The following is a 23,790-nucleotide window of genomic DNA, read 5'->3' as shown; positions in this document are numbered from 1 at the left end:
CACCTGTAAATATTTCAGAGATGTCTCTAACATAGAAAGACTGAAAAGATACAGCCACAGTACCACCATCACATCAAGCTGATAATTACTTAGAGTTCCCTAATACTTAGTCTATGTTTAAATTTCTCTAGTTTTGGACCAGAGGTGGTGGAGAGGGAGGCTGGAGGAAGGATTACAAAGGGACAGGAAACTTTGGGGGCTGAGGGACATGTTCTTTATTTTGGTCGTGGTGATTTCACAAGTATATTCCATACGTCAAAAGGTATCTAGTTGTACACCTTAAATATATGTAGTTCATTGTATGTCAATTCTACCTCAGTGAAACTGCTAAAAAATAGAGTGGCATAGGGTAGAGGCAAACAGTATTTTAAAGCATTTTCCCCAGTTACCTCAAAAATATCTTTTATACTTTTTTGTTCAGATCAGGATCTTGGGGGGGTGGAGGGTATAGTTGAGTGGTAGAGTACATGTTAGCATGCACAAGGTCCGGGGTTCCATCCCCAGTACCTCCTTTAAAAAGTGAATGAATGAATGAGTGAATAAATAAATAAACCTAATTACTTCCCCTCCCAAAAAACAAACAAAAGAAAAGAAAAGAAAAGAAAAGAAAAATCAATATCTAAATAAGAACCACACATTGCATTTGGTTGATATGTTTCTAGATTTCTTATAATTGATAGCAGATCCACCCACCCCCACATTTTTCCTTCATGTCATTTGTTTATTAAAGACTCTAGGTCATTGATCCTGTAGCATTTGCCACACTCTGATTTGGTGATTTGGCTAATTGCAGCCTTATGGTAGCATGTTCCTATCTCCTACATTACTTATAACCTGGTGTTAGATCCAAAGACTTTGCTGGACGCGGGTTCAGTTCTCTTAGCAAGCATACTTTATGGATACTGCTGCTGTGAGCCTCTTGTTGCGCTGTATCAGGGAAGCGTGTGATATCTGGTTGTCCTACTTTCAATGTAAAATTGATTAGCAGAGTCCAGTGCTATCAGCCTTAACCATCCATTGTAAAGTTTCCTGTCAGCTTTCACCTAGTAGTTTAAGGAGCTACTGCCTAGATCCATTATTTCATTAGGGATAAATTACTCACTTGTGTGTGTAGGTGTTTCTGTGTAATTTTTAATATATTGAGGTGTAATTTACATACAATAAACTGCACATATTTAAAGGGCACAATTCAAGAAATTTTGACATATATATACACTTTGACATGTATACATTTTTGATGACTGTCTGGCTGCTGTAGAGAACATAACTGTTTGGAGGCATACTGCAGGGACAAACCATGATTTTGGTGGTCAGATATTTGAAGGGTAACCCTGATTCTCTCAGAGGTAGAGAGAGAATTTTTCAATGTGGCAGTGGAGTAGAAGAGGGAACCTTTAGTTTAGACCTTGCTTAACAGTAGCTTGTCAGGGAGATCATACTTAAACAGCACAAGGTTGTAGCAGGTTGGCCCCTTTGATCTGGAAGCAGCACAAATTACTTAGCTCTGAAGCAGACCTGTTGAATCCTTACACAGCCAGCCTGGTTATCCTCCACTCTTGTCTGCCGCTTCTCTGCAGAGTCACAGGTAACATTTCTAAGTGTGAGTGTGTGTGTGAGTGTGTGTGTGTGTGTGTGCGCACAAGCGCACACACTCCCAGTATATTCAGTATTTCTCTGAATTTAATATGCTCAGTCTTCTTTGGCCACTTTGCCCCCAGCCTACTATCCTTCTGGAAAAAGAGATTAGGTTTTAGGCACAAACCTCTTTGGCAAGAGTATTAGATTAATGAATCAAAAAGTCTGATCCCTTGTAGGCCAGCTAGCTTAGCTTTGTTCCACAGATGGCATCTCCTTAACTCCCTGTCCGTCATCTTACAAGTCTTGATCACCAGGAGACTTGGATGAAACCGTGTGTATAGCTCAGTACATGATCATCACTGATACCAAACAGACAAACAAGTGCAAAACACGTTCAGAAGCTTCATCCTGCAAATAGCATTACTAGTAGCATACCGTGATGCAGGTATCAGAATGTGAAAATGGCCTGAGACAGCCTCTGCAATGAAATGGAAAGATTTTATATTCAAAACTATTTGTGGGACTCTGTGAATGTACCAAAAAGTATTGAGTTGTGTGCTTTAAATGAGTGAATTTTTTGGTGTGTCAACTATATCTCAATAAAGTTGTTTTAAAAAAATGTTTGTGGAAATGAAAATACATTAGTGAATAGAAATGCTACTTGACGTTCTAGGGACAGGTGAAATCACTGAGAAGAAAGTTGTGGACAGAACCTTAAGGAGAGTCTGCATTTCAAGGAAGAGACACACACGTGTGAAAACAGAGAAGGTATATTTACAGACGTAGGAAGAAAACCAGAAGAGAACAGTAGCCTAAAATGCAGCCGAGGGTGCATGTTCAATGACAGAGGCAGAACAGATGTGGATGGGGACTGAGAAAAGGCTGATGAACTCAGCTCTAAAGAATTTGCAAAGGCCTTTGAGCAAATAGTTTCTGTGAAATGAAGGTGTTAAGGAGCGAGTTGTGAGGAAGATGGAGCTGCACATTACTCTTGCCAGAAATAAAGTAGGTAGAAGGAGAAAGAGCCTAAAAATAGTGTCAAGGATAGTCTAGAGACAGGGCAAACTTGGGTCTGTTTTTTAGACAGGAGAGACTTGGGTATATTTGCAGCTGGAGGGGAAGGAGGTAAACAAAATGAGCAGAGACCGAAGGTACAGAGGGCTTACACTGGCTCATACTCCAGTTAGACAAGTTGGGATTTGGCGCAGAGCACAGCATTCGTACTGCGATGGTAGTCTTTGTCATCACCCTGCTCGGTAGCAAATCAGGGTTGTGTGCAGGCTGGCTGCCTAGATGAACTCTACTCCTTGTTCACTGAAGAAAGCAGATCCTAACGCCAGTGAGAGAAACTTTATCATGCGGACATAACCTTAAATCTGCTGTAACACGTGATTAGACAGACTCATTCTTGAACATCAGCGCTTGATTTCTGACACCAAATGAGTGATGTCACACATCAAGAGGCTCGGGCACACCCAGCACCTCGGCACATCATCGCCTGTGGCCAAGAGCTGCTGCTTAAGTGGCCTTCTCCCTCTCCAGAAACACATTTTGTTAGAGCTTCTAAACCTGTCTCAGAGAATTCAGCCTCTGCGGGAGTCTCTAACCTACAGGTTGTCCTCACCCACCCATCCCCCTACCCCCACCCACCCCACATTCATGGTAGGGAAGGGGAGAAGGGGAAAGGGCGGCAGCTGTGAGGACCCTGCACCCCTTTAGCCATCTCCCCCTCTACACAGACACCGCCCTTAGCCAAGGATTAACCTCACCCTTAAAAATTCATTTTTAACACGTGTTATTTGTAAAAATGTGTTCGCTGTGTCTTCAAGCACTCTGCAGGTTTTGTGGGCCATGTGACGTAGGGTACATGTAGTAGGTTGGAGGGTTAACATACCCTGCACTGTCGCATATGGCAGTGAGCAGAATCGCAGATGTTGACGATACCACGTAATTAGTATTCTTTTATGTAAATGAAGGCTGTCAGCATGTTACCATAGTGTCTGCTCTCTCTGAAGCTGGAATTTATGCCACTTGGTCTCACCAAGACCAGACAGGATTATTTCACTATCCTTAGTTAAGAACTGAGAAGAAATCAATACAATAAGAGGGAAGAAGTGGAAATCTCCCCCAAGTAGATTTTTCTAAATTTTGCTTATTTTTGTTTTTTTATTTTCCCCCCAGAAATTTTATTTCTGGTGATGCCATTACACATTTAAGATAGGCTAAGAAATTTGCTATTTGAGAATTATTGGAATAGTCCAATTAAAAGGTCATATTTTCAAGTTATAGAGTTTTGAAAGGTTTTGTAGTATTCAGTTGTCTCTCTCATACAGAGACTTTTAAAGTATGGTGTGATAAATCTAGAAGTTTCTCATCAGAACAAAAGGCAAACATTGAAAAGATTTCATTACTTTCTTTTACTATTTGATGATATTAACTATAGTAGAATGCTTTTAAATATTGATTATGGTTTTTAGCTCCAGTTGATTCAGATTTTTAAAATAAAACTATGATACTTAAAGAAGCAAAAGCTAATATTTTGTCAGGTTTGCTTTCCCTGTGTGCAGATTGATCCAGGGTGTGCAGGACATTGACTTACAGTTACTTATCTCCTTAATGATGGAGAACTGTTAGGGCACATCATGTTTGTTCCCAGTTACACTGCAAGTCTGTCTCTTTTGGATACTGAGTGCCTGTCACACTGGATGATATATGTTTTAAGTGGAAATGTTAGGACTTCTGTGACCTGTGGAGATTATGAAGGAAAAGATGTCCATGTCAGAAAAATGTAAAATAGATTTCCTCTGTATGCGTGTGGATGTTAGGCCTTGTTGTTAAATAAAGTGGTCAGAGGGTGTATGAGAGGTGGGTGAAACATGCGGTCTTTCTTGAACTGAGTATACCCAAGATTCTGTTCTCTTTATTCTCTATTTTCTGTGTTGGCTTTTCTGTCACTTTTGAGTGATTTCCATTTCACAATCAGATGTGGTTTTCCCCTAGAGAAGCTAGCCTGCCTAGGTTAAATCAGTGTGGTGAGGTGCAGAGTAGCCCTGTGTTTTCCTGAATGGATTTAGTCTGCCATATGGCAGGTTAGTGAGTTGCTGCGACAGATTTGTAATGGGTAAAGGGCTTGCAGGAAAGGATGTGCGTGATCAGCAGATTTATAGATCAGAAAATGAAATCAGAAGAAAGAATTTCCAGAGTGCCCTTTCCATTTGACAGCTCTCCATGGAGAGGGTATGGAATGGTTTTTTTAGTGTTTTTCTATTTTGGCTTTTGGTTGTTCCAGCATATTTTTTCTGACACACGAGTTGATTTCATAAGGCATCAGTGTTCTGGGTGTTGTGGTGTTGTCCTCCTGTTCACAGAAATACTCTCTCTTTGTAGGATTTGAAGCTGTGCTGTGTTTCATGTGATAAGATCTCAGTAGCAATTAAATTCCTGAAGACACATCAAGGCTCCTGTGGGGCTAAAATGGGGATTTGTCAGGTTTTGAGTTATAAGAGGCTATTCAGACATGATTCAGCAAGTACTGAATCTTTCAAAAGAAAGAAAACAAAAAGAAAGGCTGTAGTGAGCTAAAGACCAGTATGCCCTGATGTATTTAAAAGTCTGTGCTATCTAATACTGCAGCCACTAGTCACATGTGGCTATTTAAATTAAAATTAAATAAAATTAAAAGTTCAGCCCCTCAGTCTCACTAGCCACATTTCAAGTAATCAGTAGGCACATGTGGTAGTTTGTGCAGTATTCAACAATGCAGATAAAAGAATGTTTCCATCATTGCAGGAAGTTCTACTGGACAATGTTGGTCTAAGTGAAAGATCTTGAGAAATAAACTTCTTCTTTTGATTTCTATGAGGAGTTCTTCATCCCTATATAACTTACTGGATTAATACAGCAGTTCTAAGGTTTTAATATACAAATGAATCATCTGTAAAGCTTGTTTAAAATGGAGATTTTAGACCCCTCCCCAGAGTCAGTTTCATCAGGTTTGGGGTCATAACTAGAAACCTGTACATATGACAGGTATCCTGTGGAATTCTGATGCTGGTAGGTGGTTCAGAAACTACATTTTGAAAAATATTAAATTATTGAGAAACTTGAGACTTGCCAATGTCTTGATTTCTTTCCCTTTTCATTCTTTGTGTGTTCTAATTTGGCTGTGCCCTACAAAAATAAACAGAAATGGTTATTTTAGTACCATTCCAGGCTGTGTGGGAAGGTAATTCTGACAGAACACCTTTGACCACTAAGAGTTTAACACCCACAAGTTTTGAAATTATAAAGGTATAAAAAAAAAAAAAAAGAAATACAGCACATGATCTCCTCTGAAGGAAACTATAATCTAGTTAGGAAATGGATAAATGAGTTAAAGGGCACTTGGCAACTAGTCAACAATTAGAAAAATAATATAGTAGAAAGTAAATCCTCAAAATGCTCAAAGGAAAAGCATGATCTGACTTGATTGAAGGTAATCTAGGTTACTTTCCTTTGTATGATTTAAGGGTTTTTTATATGAGGACATGACCTCTGCCATTTGGAATGGGCAGTTTAAAAATGGGAAAGATCTCTAATTTGGTCCTGTGACATATTTGTGAGTAGGTCCAAGCCAAAAAAGGTATCTGGAAAATCAACTAAAGGGACCTCTCAGAGTGCGCTGGATTTAGAACTTCTCTGGGTGATCCCATAGTCATAGAACTGCATTTGCTCACAGAAATGAAAGTGGACAAGAAATGGAGGTGAAGGAAGTTCACTTTATAAGAGGAAATACCTTTAGGTAATTTTAAGTATTGGTATTAGGAAAAAAAAAAAAAAAAACAAGACTCTCAAGGTTCCAAAGAATAAAGTTTTCTTTAAAATAGTTGTATAGCCTCTTCCTTGGAGAAATTGCCTATTAGTCTTCTCCGATGAACAATATTGAAGAAGCAATATGAGAAAGGAAAAAAAATTAAAAAGCTCAGTAGTTCAGTATGTTATCACTGCTTTAAAAAAAATCTTCACATATATCATCTGAAAAGTTTGCTTTTTCCTTTTGTCTCAGTAGTTTAGTTAAATACTGTAATACCAGTAGCCACTTCACCTCTAATCCGTCCTGAGTCAAATCTGTCTAATTCTGTACGTATCTGTTCTTTTAGTAGAGAAGGTGAAAGTTTTCCCATCCTTTCTACAAGGTGTAAATGTTCTTTTCAAAAAGACACATTTTCTTAGTTCCTCAGGGTTGCTATAACAAAAATACCATAGACTGGGTGGCTTATAAAAAACAAACATTAATTTCTCACAGTTCTGGAGGTTAGGGGGTCCAAGACGATTTTACCATATTTCATATCTGATAAGGAATGAACTTCCTAGTTCATAGCCATATGGCTGGCTCTTCACTGTGTCCTCACAAGGTGGAAGGGGTGAGGGAGCTCTTTTATAAGGGCACTAATCCCATTCATGAGGGATCATCCCCTGAGGGTCAAGCCATTCAAGACCTAAGCACCTCCCAAAGACCCCACCTCCTAATACCAACACCTTGGAGGTTAAGATATTAGCATTTGACTGGAGGCACAAACCTTCAGACCTTAGCAGACATATAAACCTGACATCCTTAGCCAGGTTCTTTGGACTCAAGAAAATAAAATACTTTGTACTGAGGAGGACTTTCTCTTTCTTACCTTAACCATATCCTGTTATCTCTGGTTTGAAATACATTGAAACCGACCCGAGCTTGTCTTTTTACTTGAGGGTCTTCATCTCTCCTGCTGGTATGTGAAACACTATCTATGCCTTCTTTCCTTTCCTCTCTCCTGTCCCTTTCTGCATGTAGCCAGGATCTTGTCAGAAGACAGAGAGGCTTTCACTTCCAGAACATCAACAGTTTAGAGATGGTTCAGAATATATAGATTTCTTTCCCCTCGTGGCCAGTTGGGTGCAATGTGAAATAGGGTAATGAGGTTTCTTAAGGAACACAAATCAGCCTTACATAAAAATTAGCTGATATTCAATAATTAAAACAGGCTTAGAAAATGTAAAATTTCACATTGGTGTTAAAGCCTCTCATTTAGTGTTTTATGAGTCTTACTGTTTAAGGAATTTAACTGTGCTTCTGTAATTCCCAGTCTGTGCCAAACATTTTTTTAAACTTCCTTCCAAAAGAGCTAATTTTGAATTAAAAACTAATGAATACTGACTGGTAAATGCCGGATGCAAGCCTTTCTAGGAAACTATTTTGCTGAAAGGTTTCTCTCTCTCTTTTGGGGGGCCCTGTCTTGCCAGGTTGAAAGAGTGGAGACTTCTATAAGACATGGATAGATGCAAACATGTAGGGCGGTTGCGGCTCGCCCAGGACCACTCCATCCTGAACCCTCAGAAGTGGTGCTGCCGGGAGTGCGCCACCACCGAGTCGGTGTGGGCTTGTCTGAAGTGCTCGCACGTGGCCTGCGGCCGCTACATTGAAGATCACGCCCTCAAACACTTCGAAGAGACTGGACACCCGCTAGCCATGGAGGTCCGGGACCTCTACGTGTTCTGCTACCTGTGCAAGGACTACGTGCTCAACGACAACCCGGAGGGGGACCTGAAGCTGCTGAGAAGCTCCCTCTTGGCGGTCAGGGGCCAGAAGCAGGACCCGCCGCTGAGGCGCGGGCGCACGCTGCGGTCCACGGCCTCGGGCGAGGACACGGTCCCGCCGCAGCGCGCCCCTCAGGGACAGCCGCAGATGCTCACGGCTCTGTGGTACCGGCGCCAGCGCCTGCTGGCCAGGACGCTGCGGCTCTGGTTCGAGAAGACCTCGCGAGGCCAGGCCCGGCTGGAGCAGCGGCGGCGGGAGGAGGCGCTGGAGCGCAAGAAGGAGGCGGCGCGGCAGCGGCGGCGCGAGGTGAAGCGGCGGCTGCTGGAGGAGCTGGCCAGCGCCCCTCCGCGCAAGAGCGCGCGCCTGCTGCTGCACGCGCCCCGCGCCGCCGCCCCGCGCGCCACCACCGCGCGCGCGCCCGCCGGGCCCCGCCCCGCGCCGCGCCGCGCGCCCGTCATGGCACCAGGCGTTACGGGCCTGCGCAACCTGGGCAACACCTGCTACATGAACTCCATCCTCCAGGTGCTCAGCCACCTGCGCAAGTTCCGCGAGTGCTTCCTGAACCTCGACCCGTCCAAGACGGAGCAGCTGTTTCCCAGGGCCACCAACGGCAAGGCCCCGCTTGCGGGCAGGCCGGCCAGCAGCTCGGCCACCGAGCTGTCGCCGAGGAGCAATGAGGCCGAGGCCTGCGAGCGCGAGGGCTTCTGCTTGAACGGCGGAGCCTCCCTCAGCAGGAGCTTAGAACTCATCCAGAACAAGGAGCCCAGCTCAAAGCACATCTCGCTCTGCCACGAACTGCACACCCTCTTCCGCGTCATGTGGTCCGGGAAGTGGGCCCTGGTGTCACCCTTCGCCATGCTTCACTCCGTGTGGAGCCTGATCCCCGCCTTCCGCGGCTACGACCAGCAGGATGCGCAGGAGTTTCTCTGCGAGCTGTTGCACAAAGTGCAGCAAGAACTCGAGTCCGAGGGCACTACGCGCCGTATCCTCATCCCCTTCTCCCAGAGGAAACTCACCAAACAGGTCTTAAAGGTGGTGAACACCATATTTCACGGGCAGCTACTCAGCCAGGTGGGTGTGTGCCAGGCCCAACCCCGGCTGCCCACCACACTGGAGCAGGGCTGGTATGGTAGGTAGGGTTCTCGTGAGAGCCTCCCCCAGGTTGTTATCCTGACTCGGGTAGCCAGCATTTGCCGTAACTATGCATAGTTGAGGGCGGCCACTGTACCTTTCATGGTACTGTGCGATGGCCTTGGTGAGCTTGCCTCCTATCTCTTCCCAGGATTTTTTTTTTTCAGGCAGATTTTTAACTTGCCATTATCTCTTCATTTTCAGTGAATGTCTTTAACCTTTAATGGTGATATGGGTAATATAATCTTCCCATTGTTATAATTAAATACCCACTGTTGGCATGCCATTCTTTGATCAGTTTTTAGAAATTGAAGTTTGCCTCTAACCTTGGTTCCATAGTTGTTTGAAAGAGCATTCTTCCTTCCAAGGCATTCTTTACATACAAGGAAGGGAGGTGGCTAGGAGGATGCCAAAGGCCTAAGCAAGCCTTCCTCCTGTTCCCCATTACCTTTCATTTCCTGGATCTTTAGCCATGTAAGGACATGAGTGAAGACTCTGAGATAAGGCTTCGTGAGAATATGTAGAAAGAATTTTTAGAGTTAAAAAGGTGAGCAAATTAAGAGATCCAGGTAGAACCTCTACACAGTGCTACTGAGGTTCTGTATCTTGGTATTTAGGGTTTTCAAAGAATGATGATTAGAACAGGAAGAGAAAGTGTATTTAGGGTTTTGTTTTTCAGCATGTGAAAGGAGTATTTATTGGTAGTTCCTCTACCTTCTTAGGGTCTGTAGAAAGAAGGTGCATCTGGGTAGGTTAGAGAGAAGGAGGAGGGCTAATCACAAGGTATTTTGAAGCTCTTAGGACACAGGGATCAGTGTAGGGATGCTGCAGGAAACAAAGGCAAGAAGAGAGGCAAGTTGGACTGGATGGAAGGAGCAAAGTCTAGAGGAGAAAGGAGTGTGAGGATGAGAGAAGCAGACAGGAATTTGCAAATTGTCCACCTCAGACTGGTGCCTCGAACGACTGCACAGTAACTTCCATCTGTACTACTGCAGCACTGAATGGTAGAGCATGCTTTGGGAAAGGAGAAATGAGAAAGGGGTCGGTAATAATCTTTGTGCTCTGTGGCTTTCCAGTTCCAGCTTGTGTCATAGTTAGAAATACAAACCAGAAATAATACCCTCTAATTCTCTTAAAGTTAATGTTTATTATTTTAAGATTACACTTAAAATTTTTTTTGAAAACTATACACTTACTTTTGGCTGTTATGTGTCTTTTATAAAGCTAGCAAAAATGTATGTGGGAAGCATGGAAGTTATATAACCTATAAACCAATCTTTTCATTCTAGGTCACATGTGTATCATGCAATTACAAATCCAATACCATCGAGCCCTTTTGGGATCTGTCCCTGGAATTCCCTGAACGCTATCACTGCATAGAAAAGGGGTTTGTCCCTTTGAATCAGACAGAGTGCTTGCTCACTGAGATGTTGGCCAAGTTCACAGAGACAGAGGCTCTGGAAGGGAGAATCTACGCTTGTGACCGGTGTAACAGTGAGTGTGGGGGGCGAGGGTGTGTGTGTGTGTGTGTCTAACTGGAGTATCAGTTTAAGCTGTTTCTTTTGTCCCTTTAGTCAAAAGTAACACTAATAATATTGAGCAGTTCTAGAGCATCTTCTAAAGATTTTTTCCTCCCATGTTCCTGAAAACAAGTATATGGACATTATATTTAAAAAACAAAACAAAACCTAGGAGTTGGGCCTCCTTTGATGCTGTGACTGACATAAGTTGTTATCTTGGGAGGCATTTGAAAGTATGGATCCTGAAATGAGGACTCCAAGAATGTGCGTGAGTCCTTAGCTTTGTAGTGTAGAGGGGTCCTGCTTAAATTCATGAATACAGAGTCTGACAGTTTTTATTTAATCTAAATTTAGGTGGTAGAGCCTGTTTGAGAGCTATGGTATCAGAAAAGTGTGCTATTGTTCTGAATTTGTAGATTTAAAGTCTGTCAGAAGTGATGCTAAGGATGGGTACAGTGAGACCAAGAAAGCAAGTCATGTGGTACATTGCTCTGGCAGATTCATAGTTCTTGTCTATGTTTATTTGTTTCTTCACATGCCTGAAAGGTTCACATCTTGGAAGGGGTCATAAGGAAGAATTTCTCTATCATGGCTTTAATTGTAAAGTGGAATTTTTTCCATATGGTTCTATGGGCATCTTATGCAGCCTCCCCTAGCCCTCATCTTGCCACGCTAACACTTAATGCTTTTGCTAACCCAGTGTGTACAGAGGAAATGAGAGCAAATACTTGGAAGCTGATGGGTTTTGGCATATAGAGATTTGGAAACTAAAATTCATGGATTGTGCAGAGATCTGAATTCAGTTTGCAGCAGTATGATAATTTGGACTACAAGTTTTGGGAAAAGCAGTCTTGCAGCCTTTTTAGTATGTTTGCATAAGATTTTTTATAGTAAATTATCAGAAACCTGTTCTCTCTGAAGAATCAATACAAAAATCAAGTCACACCTGATATCATTTTGCCATTTTAAAACAAAAATTGAAATGCTGTACTTCGTTAACTATAGATTCACCTGTCCTGTTCCATACTGAGATATAAAGGCAGTGACTTAAAGTATTTTATTACAGCAGTATCTGTGTGATTCACATAAAGCTTCTCACTTTTAAGGAGCAGAAGGATCTTAACAGCTTTAACTCCATTGTTTTCAGACCTGATAGATTAGTCAAGAAATACTTTTATTTACTTTTGCAAGAAAGGATTGTGTTTTTCTGGTTGCCAGATGTGCCAATTTATCAGTATTTCTCTAGGCAGGTTCAGAAAATAGCAGGGAAACAAAGCTTTGGTGAAGGGACATGATGCATTGATCTGCTGCTTATGAACTTTCCGAACTATCAATCTTCCACCTTTCTGTGTGGCCAGCTTAATCAAATGGAGGCAGAACTGACCAATCTCAATTGAATCAGTAATTTCTTTTTCTTTGTGAATTTCATTTTAGGGAAACAAAGCCAGATTCTACATTGTCTTCATCTTAGCTCACATACTCCCTCTGCTGAGAGTGAAAGTCACTGCCAGGATTCCCAGGCATAGCTGTGATAATTTTCAAAAACCCTGTTGGTGAATAGGAATGCAAAATAAGGCCAGGGCCCTCTTTAAATTCTCTTTCTGCTCATGTTCTCACATAACACGACTGCCAGCCCTAGTAAAAGCTGCAATCTAGCTGCTGCAATCTATTATGAGAAGCACCAGCTCCACATCCTGTTGTCACAGAAAGCTCCGTGATACCTCATCTGGCTGTGATTCACTACCTTTCACAGGTGGTACAGACAGACCTAGAATCAGATGCCAGGCTCTTCAGACACTGAGACCATGGTATCAACAGCTCAAAGACAATTAGCAGGCACCAATGTGGACCATGAACTAATTTTATATTCCCATCCATTCACTGATTTAATTAATATGATAACTGAGCAGTCAGTAAATGGTTCTAGAGAAGGCTTCTGGAAATTAAGGGAACTTTATTTCCATTGTTTATTTGCTATAATTTAGAAATGCATTTCACCCACAATTCAGTAGCTTTAGAAACAAAATTGGAGTCTCGAACACTGGTTCTGCTTTGGACTGGGTGAATTTGGCCGGCCTGTCAGCCTAGTCCTGCATGCCTGGCAGTGTGCTGTTACCAATAAACATGTTTCAGAAAATAGGTATGCCATAAAAATGTAAAGCCAGCAAAGTTTCTTTTCTATATATTTGTACAGGCCACAAGCAAATCATGCAGTGGGGGAAAATCTATTTAAATACTCGATCCTTTAGTAATCCTGTGTCCTCTAACCTTTTTCCTAAGCCTGAAATGTATGCATTAGTCCCAGTTTCACAGGAAAGGAAACTGAGGTTCAGAGTTTTGAATAACCTGTTTAATAGCGTACAACTAGCTGTGAGCAGGAAATAGAGTTAAACAAAAAGCTTTTTAAGTGATATATATGGCGCATTGTGATTTAAATTATAAGCCCAGATGTAAAGGCGTAGAACCCTAACGTATGCATCTACTCTGTGTGCATGTTGTCGCAGTGACTTTCTGTTCTAGTCTGTTAATAAAGGCAGGAGATCAGGTGTGTACCGTCCTAAACCCCTATCAATTTTGGAAGATGCTGATGCAAAAATTGGAAAGTGGATGTATCAGGATTAGGTTTGGTTGTTTGTAAGTCAACTTAAATAACCATGACTTAAAATGAGATGTAATTTTTTTCCCTCTTATATAAAAGAATTCTGAAGGACATTCTGAGTCTGGCTTGGTGGCTGCATGGTCACTGGGGACCCAAGCTCTTTGCATCTTTCAGCTTTACTGTCCTAGTTCAAGGCTTCCATCCTTAAGGTTGCCTCATGGTCCAAGGGGAATTCCAGCAGTTGCAAACAGTGGAAAGGACAAAGGATGCATCTTACAACTGAGTCAGCCTTTAAGCAGCCATCCTAACACTACCAATCAATCATTCCTTTCATTCAGCTGGGGCTTCCAGAGCCACACCATGCAGGCACATGGGGCTGGGAAATGCAGTCTTAAAGAGGGTCACATTGCTGCCCCAAGTAAAATTGAGGTTTAAATACTGAGAAATAAGGAGAATGCATATTGAATGCCAAGTCATTATCTCTGCCATAGCTGGAAAAGAATGAGTCTCCTCACAATCTATGTCTTATACTTTCCCAAACCATATAGGCAAACGACGAAAATCCAATCCAAAACCCCTTGTTCTGAGTGAAGCTAGAAAGCAGTTAATGATCTACAGACTACCTCAGGTTCTCCGGCTGCACCTTAAAAGATTCAGGTGAGCTTGCTCTGGGGCATCCCAGGTGGCTGTGCCCTGTGGGAGTAGCTGTTTCAAAGGCTTTGGCGAGGGCAGATGTCTTCTTTGGTGTTGGGAAAAGAAGCCTGTTCCTAGAGACCTTACGCTTTCCATGGAGCATATGGTTCACACCCAGGGAGGCGAGTTGATGTCAGCCAGGACTGGGCTTCTGCTCTGGTGGCCCTGTTTAATCGGCTAGCCTGCACTGGGTATGTGCGCTTGAAGATTTTCTACTCTCGCGTGGGCTTACATAGAGTCATCTTCTGAATAAAGTCTGAGATAACCTGTGAAAAGAAGGGCAGGAGGTAAATTAAAAAAAAGAGTATTGCCTGAATTGCTTGTTTAGGGATTTCTAGTTTCAGAGAACATCATGGAACATTCACAGGAAATATACATGAACATTGATTACCACTGTCTTACTGATGTGAAAACCAAATCCAGAAGGTTACATTTTCTCAGTTCCCCATTTTACCTACCTCAATCTATGATCACACATGCCGTTTCTTACTAGTAAAAAGTTTATATCCATGTTCTAGGTGGTCTGGCCGTAATCACCGAGAGAAGATTGGGGTCCATGTCGTCTTTGACCAGGTATTAACCATGGAACCTTACTGCTGCAGGGACATGCTCTCCTCTCTTGACAAAGAGACCTTTGCCTATGATCTCTCCGCAGTGGTCATGCATCACGGGAAAGGGTTTGGCTCAGGACACTACACAGCCTATTGCTACAACACAGAGGGAGGTGCGTGCGCTTTACTCTGTGGGGTGGGGGACACGGAAAAGGGTTGGTTTGTCCACATTTCATTCCTTTCCTTTTATTTCATCTATAGGAGGATATTACATTCATTAAAATCCAATGGAAAGAACTATGAAAGATGGATTCCAATTTTGGATATATCACTAAGTAACAACATGAGATTGTTCTAACAGTTGACAGGAAATAACGTAAATTGCCGAGCGTGGTGCCTAGCGCATAATGGTCAATTAATGTTAGAGGTTGTTGTTATTAACACTTCTGCTGCAGAGCTCAGTTGCCTTCTGGGTTTTGCAGAAACAGTATGACCTATCTAACTTCATGGAGTAAAGCCGAGGACACTTACTGAGCACTGACTGTGTTCTTACGACCTCCCTTACCATGGGAGGTGTAGCGATACAAGGGCCCTTCCCAAGGAACTTGCAGTCCTTGTCCCTCAGAGCAGAGCCTCCCAGCTACTGCACTGAGGCAGGTGGGCTGCGGACATGTTTTCAGTTTGTACCCATCTTGAACCCCTCAGACCTTGGTGCAGCCAGAGTAAGCCTGTGAACAAGTAACCTTTTATTCCTTCTAAGTTTCCTTTAGCTCTCCTCTCTATTTAATTTTCCCCTCTCCTCCTCCTTGTCCCATCTCTTAGCCCCCAGTCTTCCATCTTTGTAGAAGGCCCTAATGGGCAGTGAAAAAGCCTGAATGAAATGAGGACAAAAATTTTAGTCACTTGATACTTTAAGCAGTATTGTGTTGGGGTTTGTGCGGTTAAAACCAGTGGTTTCAGGGAAGTCTCCTGGTTTCATCTACTTTTCTCTTCCTTCACCACCACCTATCAAGGGTTGGCTCTATTCAGAACTCCTCAGTTCCTTTCTTCATCTCCTTGTTTGCCTGCTGATTGGAAATATAAGTTGGGTAGTCATTTTCTCTCTTTCATTTGGTTTCCTAGGTTTTTGGGTCCACTGCAATGACTCAAAGCTGAATGTATGCAGTGTCGAGGAAGTGTGCAAAACTCAAGCCTACATCCTTTTTTACACTCAAAGAACAGTTCAGGGCAATGCAAGAATCTCAGAAACCCAACTCCAAGCTCAGGTGCAGTCCAGCAACAACGATGAGGGCAGACCACGGACCTTCCCCTGATGGGAGGCACGTATCAAGGACTGGCTTGCTTTTAAACTACTGGTGTCTGTACGTCTTTCCTCTTACAGGAAATAAGGTTTACTGCAGGAACAGATTACTAGATTTGCCTCATTGGGTCTAGAGCAGAAGGTGCCAGGTGACTATGTCCTATTGTAAAATTTGTAGTCACTTTCTTTTAAATGGGTTTAGAAATTCCCTCCTTTGATAAAAGAAGTCAAAAGGAGTAACTTCTATGAAGACTCATCAGTTGTTTCTGAATATAGAGGGATCTGGGTGGAGGAAAGAGGGAGTAAATTGGTCATATCCAGCCGTGTTTTCTTTCTATTACGTGATTCCCCTGCTAATCAGGACTCCTTGCAGCACCAGAAGAACCCTCCTGATGTGAGCAGCCTTCGACAGAGCACATGAGGCGGGGCCCTGGGCTGGCAGCTTGCTGGATGGGATTGATTCCAAGGCTAGAGGTGAAGTCTAAGGATTTGTTCCTACAAAGGAAGTAGCCCTCAAGGTTGAAAACTCGCAGACTTCCTTTTTTAGGGGAAAGCAGTTGAAGAGTGGAATGAGATGCATGGAGCAAATTTCCCCATGCAGAATGGGAGCTTTTTCATGTGTCATACTCTCCCTGGCTGCTGCCATCAATCATTTCGAATCTTCTGAGACTGGCATGAATATCCCTTCGTCTAAAGGAGTTCATATGGGGAAGCAATAAACTAGTACCTGACGTGTTCTCTGTGGCATGCTGAGCCTCAGGGCACTCCTGGCTACCCAGTTCTGTAGCAAATCCCTGGTTCAGGTCTAGGGCAAGCACATAATTTGATTTAAATTGGTCTTTATGTCAGTTGTCTAAGGCTTTCCCAGAACTCAGCTGGGGGGCAGGGCTGCCGGTAGTCCAGGGCCTATCTAAATGCCTGTCACCCATTCTCGCCCTGGTACAGCATACAGCTTGTCTTAGCCTGCAGCTTATTTCTTGCACCAGGAAGGCTAGAACATCCTTGTTCACAAGGTGTGGGAGCTTTTGCTTTCCTAAGGCTTAGGAATCTGCCTCCCATATGTCTGAACAGTTTATTGCCTATGGCCTTGGCCTGTTTCCTCCCAAATATGCTAACCTCTACTGTTCCTTTACCCATCCACACTCAATCCATTAGAGAAAAAAGCGAGAGTGCCCTGTCCTTAATTGCAGTGCTAGTAAAATATATTTTTTTTTAAATGGGTCAGTTTCTAAGTGGCACGAATTTGCCCAGATGGAAACCTTCTGCCCCATCAGGCACCACTGAATTTTTCCTTCTCAGTCCTTTGCTTAGACTCACCAGTAAAAGTGAATGCAAGCCGTAACTCTGATTGTGGGGGTGCACAGCCCGCCTCAGCCTGTCACTCGGAACGCTCATCTTTTGACTGAGTATATCATACTAATATTTCAATTCAGGTAGAAGTACAGTTGCCACTTGAAGGGAGTAGATGTGAAGGGAGTTTGGGGAGGGGTGGGAAGTTGGGGGAAAGAGAGGCTAAAGAATGAGGGTTGTAGCTTTAGCTGTGTTAAGGAACCACATTTCCCAAGCAAATCTGTAGCATTTGCTGTTGACCTCTTTTGAGATGAACGCTCCCATGGGACCTGCCTGACAGCACTGAGACTTGGAGGAAATCAGACAGAAAATGGCTCACCCTGATAAGGGGAGTGACTATATTTTAAATTAAACTTGCTTTTTCCAACACTGTGAGGTTTCTGTAATGTTTAGCTTTTATTTGGAAGCGATAGCGTATGGCATTTTTTATGCTGTTTGGTTTATATGGTCTACTGCAGGCTTCTTTCTACAAGCTTGGCCCGGGCTCACCCTCACCTGGACACTGTTTTAAAGTGTCACAGCTGCCCGCACGCCAGAGACTCTGATGTGAAGCTATATTCTCTAGATCTGCATTTCTAAGTTGGCATGATTGGTGATGACTTTTTGTGGCAATAGAAAAGTCCATTAATTCAAAAAAATTTTTTTTACAATTTTATACAAAAAAACCCAAGGAGAGTAAAAAAGGAAAGGAAAATATAAATTGTGCCTCATCTTGCATTGAATGCTATATTTGTTATTCTAGAAAAAGAGAACTTACAAATGGAGAAGTACTAATAGAGCATCTACTTCGTCCCTCAGGGTATCCAGGGGGAAATACTTAAGAAAAATAAACATTTAATGGAAAATTAAAAGATCTTCAATTTAATTTTTAAAAATAGTTTTATACCAAGTATTAAGGATTATTAAGCAGACCAAGAGCTTTGTAAAGTAAGTGCTTAACTTAGATGAGCACCCATGTGTCAAATTAATAAAATTGTTTAAAATGAGTTGGAGTAGAAACCAGCATCAGAGTCCTCAATGAGCTGCACACACTTGAAGGTGTCCCTGCAGTCAGACACCTCAGGTACCCAGAGGCAGCAGCACTAGACGCTGTTGAGAAGTTAGTATTTATGGAGATTTTTATTAAAGAAAAGAGTTCCCTGCTGCATAAGCCAATGGCTGTTGTGAGGGAAATGTCCCTTTGCCTTTAATTTATTTACGTATTGGAAGTAGATGAATTTCTTCGTTGCAGCTTACTTTAAGTCAGAACATTCTAAAGAGAAGAGAGAACCAGGTAGAAGTTGACTAGATGCTGCCAAATCAAACCCAAGATCTCCTAACTGAACCTTATGGGCCTGCTTCTCTCCCAGACAAGTAGTTCTAGGAAATCTTTGTAGTTGGCTGGTGTGTTTACTTCCTGCTGTAGCCAGCCAAGACGAATGCACCCTGGCCCTCAAAAAGGATTTTACCTCAATCTAGCTTGACCCTCATGCTTGTGGTTGCCTCTGAGATGAGCATCCATGCTAGTGTTTAAAAAAAAAAAAAAAAAAAAAAAGGAAAAGAAAAAATTAAGGCATGCCCCTCAACAGCCAGGAACTGAAGCTCTTATTAAATGGTAGGCAGACTTCTTGCCTGCTTTGATCCAGTCCCTCTCAGGCTGAGGGGGGCAGTGCCACAATGAAAAAAATTTCCAGATGTCTCTTAAAAGTGTCATGAATAAAATTGGAAACTGTAGAAGTGTTAATGCGTCCTATGGACTCAATAGCAGAGTTTATTTTTGTTTTTAATGGCAAGGCTTCTAGAGCCAGTGATTGTATGAGTTCCCCACTCTTGGCTATGCTTACAGTTCCATCCAAGTGCAAGAACTAATGAGGTGGGTTGGCTGGCCATGGGGCATGGCCCTAGCCAGACCAGCATAAACCTGAGAGAGGTCGACAGTAGTGCAGAATGAAAACTTGGTTGGGTGTGGGGGGTGGGATGTGGGTGGGTAGGGAGGGAAAAATGGAATTTGTTTTACTTACTGATAAAGCTTTGTGAACTAATTTTATACAATTCATAAAATTTGGTGCCTTGTACCCAATTATGGTTTGCATGGGATTTAAAAGATTAAGGGAAAGGATTCTTTCTTGTCATTTCAAGTGGCAAATGGGTCTGTATAGTGTAAAGGACATATATCAGACTTTGTAAAAGCACTTCATATCTCATGTGTGAAAGCAAATTATTCTTACCAGCAAGTTCTGAAATTTTACTGTAATGTCCAAAATCTTTGTATTTGATTATTCAGCAGATGTCTCCTTTTCAAGGCAGACTATATACCCCATTCTTTTTCACCACCCCTTTTATGTTCCAAACATTAACTCAGGCCTTTTTAAATCAGGCTGGGAGGGCTACCCCTTCCTAAACGTATATGTATTCTTGTCTGGGGTTATAGCTTATGAATGGAAGGATTGCTTTTTCTAGCTGGTTGGGAGAGCACAAATGTTGAGAAAAAGGTCTTTTAGTTTTTCTAATACTGAACAACTTATGGTAGAAGTCAAACAAAAATGGTTCCTCCTGAAGTGGTACCTTCCTTAGTTCTGAAGTTCTTTTGCACAAAATTTTAGGAAGCAGTGTAGAACACAATCCCCCATATGTGAACCTTTAGATTGTAAAGCAAACCAGTACACTGTGTAATATGCAGGAGAGAAGGCTCGAAGACTGTGTGCCAGCCCCCCGGCCCTGCTCCCTGGCAGGTGCTGATGGGTACGGTGCTGAGTGGCTGTGGAAGATCAGACCCAGCCTGCTCACCTGCAGAGCTGTAAACACAGCATGTTCCTTTCACTCCCAATGTAAGATTTCCACTGAGCTCGAGACTTCAAAGGATGTTTAAAAAGCTCACCACTTGAAGCACATTTGATAATTGGGTTCCTCAGCCTAATTACTGACCTAATTAGGCGAGGCAGTTATATCTTTGGAATAAAACCTCCCTTGGCCTCTTAGATTTTTACTGGGTAAGCGTGCATCTCAGATTCAGATTCTTTTTTGGAGTTAGCACTAAAGCTGAAAATGACTAAATATGACTGTGAGTTTAGTATCTTCCATGTTTAAATTAACCTTTTTCTTGGTCTACGGCTTTGACTTTTAACCACTGTGTACTCATTCAACCCACATAGTGCTCTAAATACACCATGGTTACTAGAGCACTGAGGCCAATGGTCATTTTTGTGGACTCTTTCCATATTTACTTCTGCTGGCATGTTTCTATTTCAGATCTAACTAGGTAAGAGATGTCATAGTACTGTGTTAACTAGCCTGGGCTAAACCCGAATGAAACAATGTAAAACTGACTTCCTTTGAAGAGAAATGTCATGTGTTGAAACAGTAAAAGCCAGCACTTTAATTTACAGAATCAGTGATTATTCATCAGAATTTTTGAAAACTGTTGATTTGGTAGCTTTATCTGCTAAATTCTTATCACTTTCAGGAATTAAGCCAATGTAAATGAAACTTTACCTTGCCAGTTTTATGGCTTTATATACCAACCAACAGTAACACTATTACTTGAAGCTAAAACATTTGAGTGAAATTTGAATGCTTTTGGAAGCTGCCATGTCTTAATCTTGGCCAGATTTTGATTTTTAGCTTTGAAATTTTTTTTATCAAATAGAACTGTTCACAGTTTTGAGAGCAGGTAGCAGACTTCAAGGATGTAAGTTTCATTCTTATAAAGAATAAGAAGTGCTGGCATTTTGTCTTAGCAGTGGTGTCATGCAGGCTGAAGGGGCTTTTGGGTCTGTCAGGGCTTAAAAGTTTCCTTCTTGGTCCCATTTCAAACCTAAGCCTTGCTTCATATGTGTTACCCTTCCTCATCTTAACAACCCAGTAAGATATAAACCTGTCAGAGCATCTGTTACCCCCATGTAGACCCTTAAAGGATCTTGCCTTCATGTTAAGCCAGACACAGGCCTGAATTCACACAAGCTCAAACTCCCTCCTAACAAATGCTGATAAATGCTCATAGACAATGGTGCTTTTCTTTAACATATAAAAAAGATCTAATTCTCTTAACAGCTTTCTTAATCAGATTTATGCCAGCAGGGTCAAGAAGGACCATTTTATCCTATTTACCTTTGGCAAACAGATAGCTAGACAGTATCTGTCAAATGTTAACAATAGGCTACTGTGGTGCATTTTTACTGATCCTCCTTTCCGTTTCATGTCCTTTAATCCCACACCAGTTCCACGGGAGACTCAGCACACAAAGGCAGTATGTAGTTTTTTAAATGCCTCAAAGCACAAATCAACTAGAAAAAATTGCCAAGGGGAGCCTGTTTCTATGTCCATACCTTTCTAAGCCTACATGATTCTTTCTAGGTCAGTTCCTTACATAATCCATTCCCAAAGAACCCAATTCCTGGACAGTGGCATCACCACAAAAAAATTTAGGGTCAGAAAACATCTATTTCCTTGTGAAGGAAGCAGCTTCCTCAAGCGGTGTTACTTTAATGCCCACTGCCCAGGCTTACCTTGCCTCCACCTGCACATCACTACCCTCAAAGCCCACCGTATTACAGGGACAATGCCTCCCTGGTGCCTGGAAAACCCACCTGGTGCACTAAAATGCTATGCAACACCAAATGGCTTCTTCCCTTAGTACTACTCAAAAATGGAAATTCCTCCAGAATAAGCTTCATCCTATGTTAACATCAACATATGGTGGCTACAGTTTGTTTCTGTTTTTTATTTTTTTTTTAAATGTGAAGCAAACCATTCTGTTACAATCCATATTTGGGGCTTGTTCCTGTATCTTTTTTGAGTCTGAAATATAAATCATCTTTTTATGATTTTTGTAAATCTTGACTTTTTACACCTTGTTTTTGTAAGCCGAAGTTTCTTATTAAAAGAATAAAATGGCTATCTTGGTGTACAGTCTTTATTTCAGATATTTGTTAAAATACCATTAGATTATTCCTCAGGGCAAGAGCAAAGATCATCCCCTGCAAAAACTTAGGAACTATGTACAGAATTTTACAGAACAGAGGACACTTTAGCTGAAGCCTGCCTACTGACCAGTGAAGGGTGTTCTGAGTGGACTCAGCAAAGAAAAGGAAATCAGGCAGGGAAGGAAATCAAACTTCAGCTGTCATCAGGGCAAGTCTTGTGATGGTCACAATTGGAGGCTGTTTTTGGAAGGTTCGAGTACAGCACAGGGGTTCCGTGTGTCTGCAATCAAACAAGTGGCATTAGAAATGTAAAATCACTGGAGGGAAATTGTTAAGAGACTCAAATACCTTGCAACATCTGGAAACACATTTAACTAGAAATAGCCAAGGGTTTTACATCAAGTCTCCTTCCTATTATTTTGTGAATAGTTGATATAAATTATTTCTTCTCGCAGCTTCTAGGACTCCTAACACAGGCAGACAGTGGTTAGTACTTACCTTTATGGCTACACCCCTGGCTGAGGTGCCATTAGGTCAATGTCACTCAAATTCCTGGCCAGCCAGACTCCCGCAGCAAAGAGCCCCAAATTGAGGATTAAGTTCCTGAAAAAAAAGAATGTATTCCATTAACCCTGAGTCACATGTCTTTGGTTAACAACTATACTGGGGGAAAAACCTTCCCAAGGCAAAAAAACTCTGTTTAGAATTTCAGGAGCGTCGATCGTGCAGAGCAGGTTGCTCAAGACCCACATGACTATTCAGCGTTCATTTCTATGTCTAATAAGAGCAGGATCAAATGCAAAGGCCAATTAAGCATTCGTCCAGGGCCTGTTTACCGTTGGCGTCCCCTCTCCGCCCCGGGTTCCGGCGGTCTGGGTAAGATTCTCTAGACAGAACCTGGGGACATAAAAGAGAGCTTTGGCCGCAGGGGAACTCTCCCGGTCAAGGACCTCGGCAAAGCACAACCAGAGCCACTAGGTGGCAAGATGTTGGCGGTATAAAAAATCCTGAGGGGCCAGCCTCGGCGAAGAAGGGAATTTGAGAGGTTGTGTATGTGGGCGCGAAGGACCAAAGAGGGACCGAACTCCAGGGCTTTGGTTACCTCCGGAAGTCATTCCTATCCGTAGCGAAGCGGTAGACGCCCCGAAGCCAATCTCCCACGTTGTCTGGAATTTCTGGAGCTTCATTTGCCGAGGCCGCAGTGTTCACGCTGACACCGCTGGAAGCCATAGCAGAAACTCCGCGCTCCGCGAGGCCTCTCACCACGCACTGTGTCCGCGCCGGCGGATCACGCAACTTCCGGTCTCGCACTTCCGCCGGCTACCAGCCTGCAGAGGGCGCGGTGGCTCGAACCAGGTCCCACCACCAGGAGGGACGGAGCGCCGCCCTGCTCCACCGTCCCCTGGTCGGGTTCCACCTCCGGCTCCCTCCAGGCCTTCGGCTTGCTCACCCGATCACCGTCACACGTGGTCTCTGAGTGATCGCTTCATTGGCTCAGGAGGAGGATGCTGGGGATGTGGCTGCCCAGCCTATGGGGTTGGGTAAGGGCTCATTCAGCAGAGGATGCATAGCTTTGGGGAATGGGGTTCCCCAATAGAGTCTCCATGAAAA

At 42.8% G+C, this 23,790-nt stretch overlaps 2 protein-coding genes across 4 annotated transcripts in view; one reads left to right on the top strand and one right to left on the bottom strand.

Moving 5' to 3' along the window:
* USP49 (ubiquitin specific peptidase 49) overlaps positions 1–18,825 on the top strand; it is a 57,418-nt gene extending 38,593 nt beyond the window's left edge. For both annotated transcript variants that reach the window (XM_032463053.1, XM_032463052.1), the window contains exons 3-7: positions 7,840–9,205; positions 10,555–10,759; positions 13,933–14,041; positions 14,596–14,801; positions 15,751–18,825. In XM_032463053.1, coding sequence (XP_032318944.1) covers positions 7,868–9,205; positions 10,555–10,759; positions 13,933–14,041; positions 14,596–14,801; positions 15,751–15,941 — 2,049 coding nt within the window. In that variant the 5' untranslated portion in view covers positions 7,840–7,867 and the 3' untranslated portion in view covers positions 15,942–18,825. The remainder of the gene's footprint in view (positions 1–7,839; positions 9,206–10,554; positions 10,760–13,932; positions 14,042–14,595; positions 14,802–15,750) is intronic.
* Positions 10,835–23,465, bottom strand: TOMM6 (translocase of outer mitochondrial membrane 6). Of its 2 annotated transcripts, none has more exons than XM_032463066.1 (3): positions 23,282–23,449; positions 22,678–22,782; positions 10,835–14,343 (listed from the first exon to the last, which is right to left on the bottom strand). In XM_032463066.1, the coding sequence occupies exons 1-2, from the start codon at positions 23,407–23,409 to the stop codon at positions 22,686–22,688; spliced, it is 225 nt and encodes a 74-aa protein (XP_032318957.1). In that variant the 5' UTR covers positions 23,410–23,449; the 3' UTR covers positions 10,835–14,343; positions 22,678–22,685. The 2 variants fall into 2 exon arrangements, with proteins under 2 accessions (XP_032318957.1, XP_014419837.1); XM_014564351.2 differs by lacking the exon at positions 10,835–14,343 and adding an exon at positions 22,152–22,459 and having other exon boundaries at positions 23,282–23,465.
* Between the last annotated feature and the right edge of the window lie 325 nt (positions 23,466–23,790).

Source organism: Camelus ferus, chromosome 20 (assembly GCF_009834535.1).
Source record: "Camelus ferus isolate YT-003-E chromosome 20, BCGSAC_Cfer_1.0, whole genome shotgun sequence".
Classification (NCBI taxonomy): Eukaryota; Metazoa; Chordata; class Mammalia; order Artiodactyla; family Camelidae; genus Camelus; species Camelus ferus.
The sequence above is the reverse complement of the archived record's forward strand: the minus strand, read 5'-3'. Positions and strand labels throughout refer to the sequence as shown.

Coding starts and splice junctions, on each gene's coding strand:
- TOMM6 (XM_014564351.2), bottom strand. CDS start 23,409: ATGGCTTCCAGCGGTGTCAGCGTGAACACTGCGGCCTCGGCAAATGAA. Junction 22,783..23,281: donor GATAGGAATGACTTCCGGAG/GTAACCAAAGCC, acceptor CTTTTTTTTCAG/GAACTTAATCCTCAATTTGG.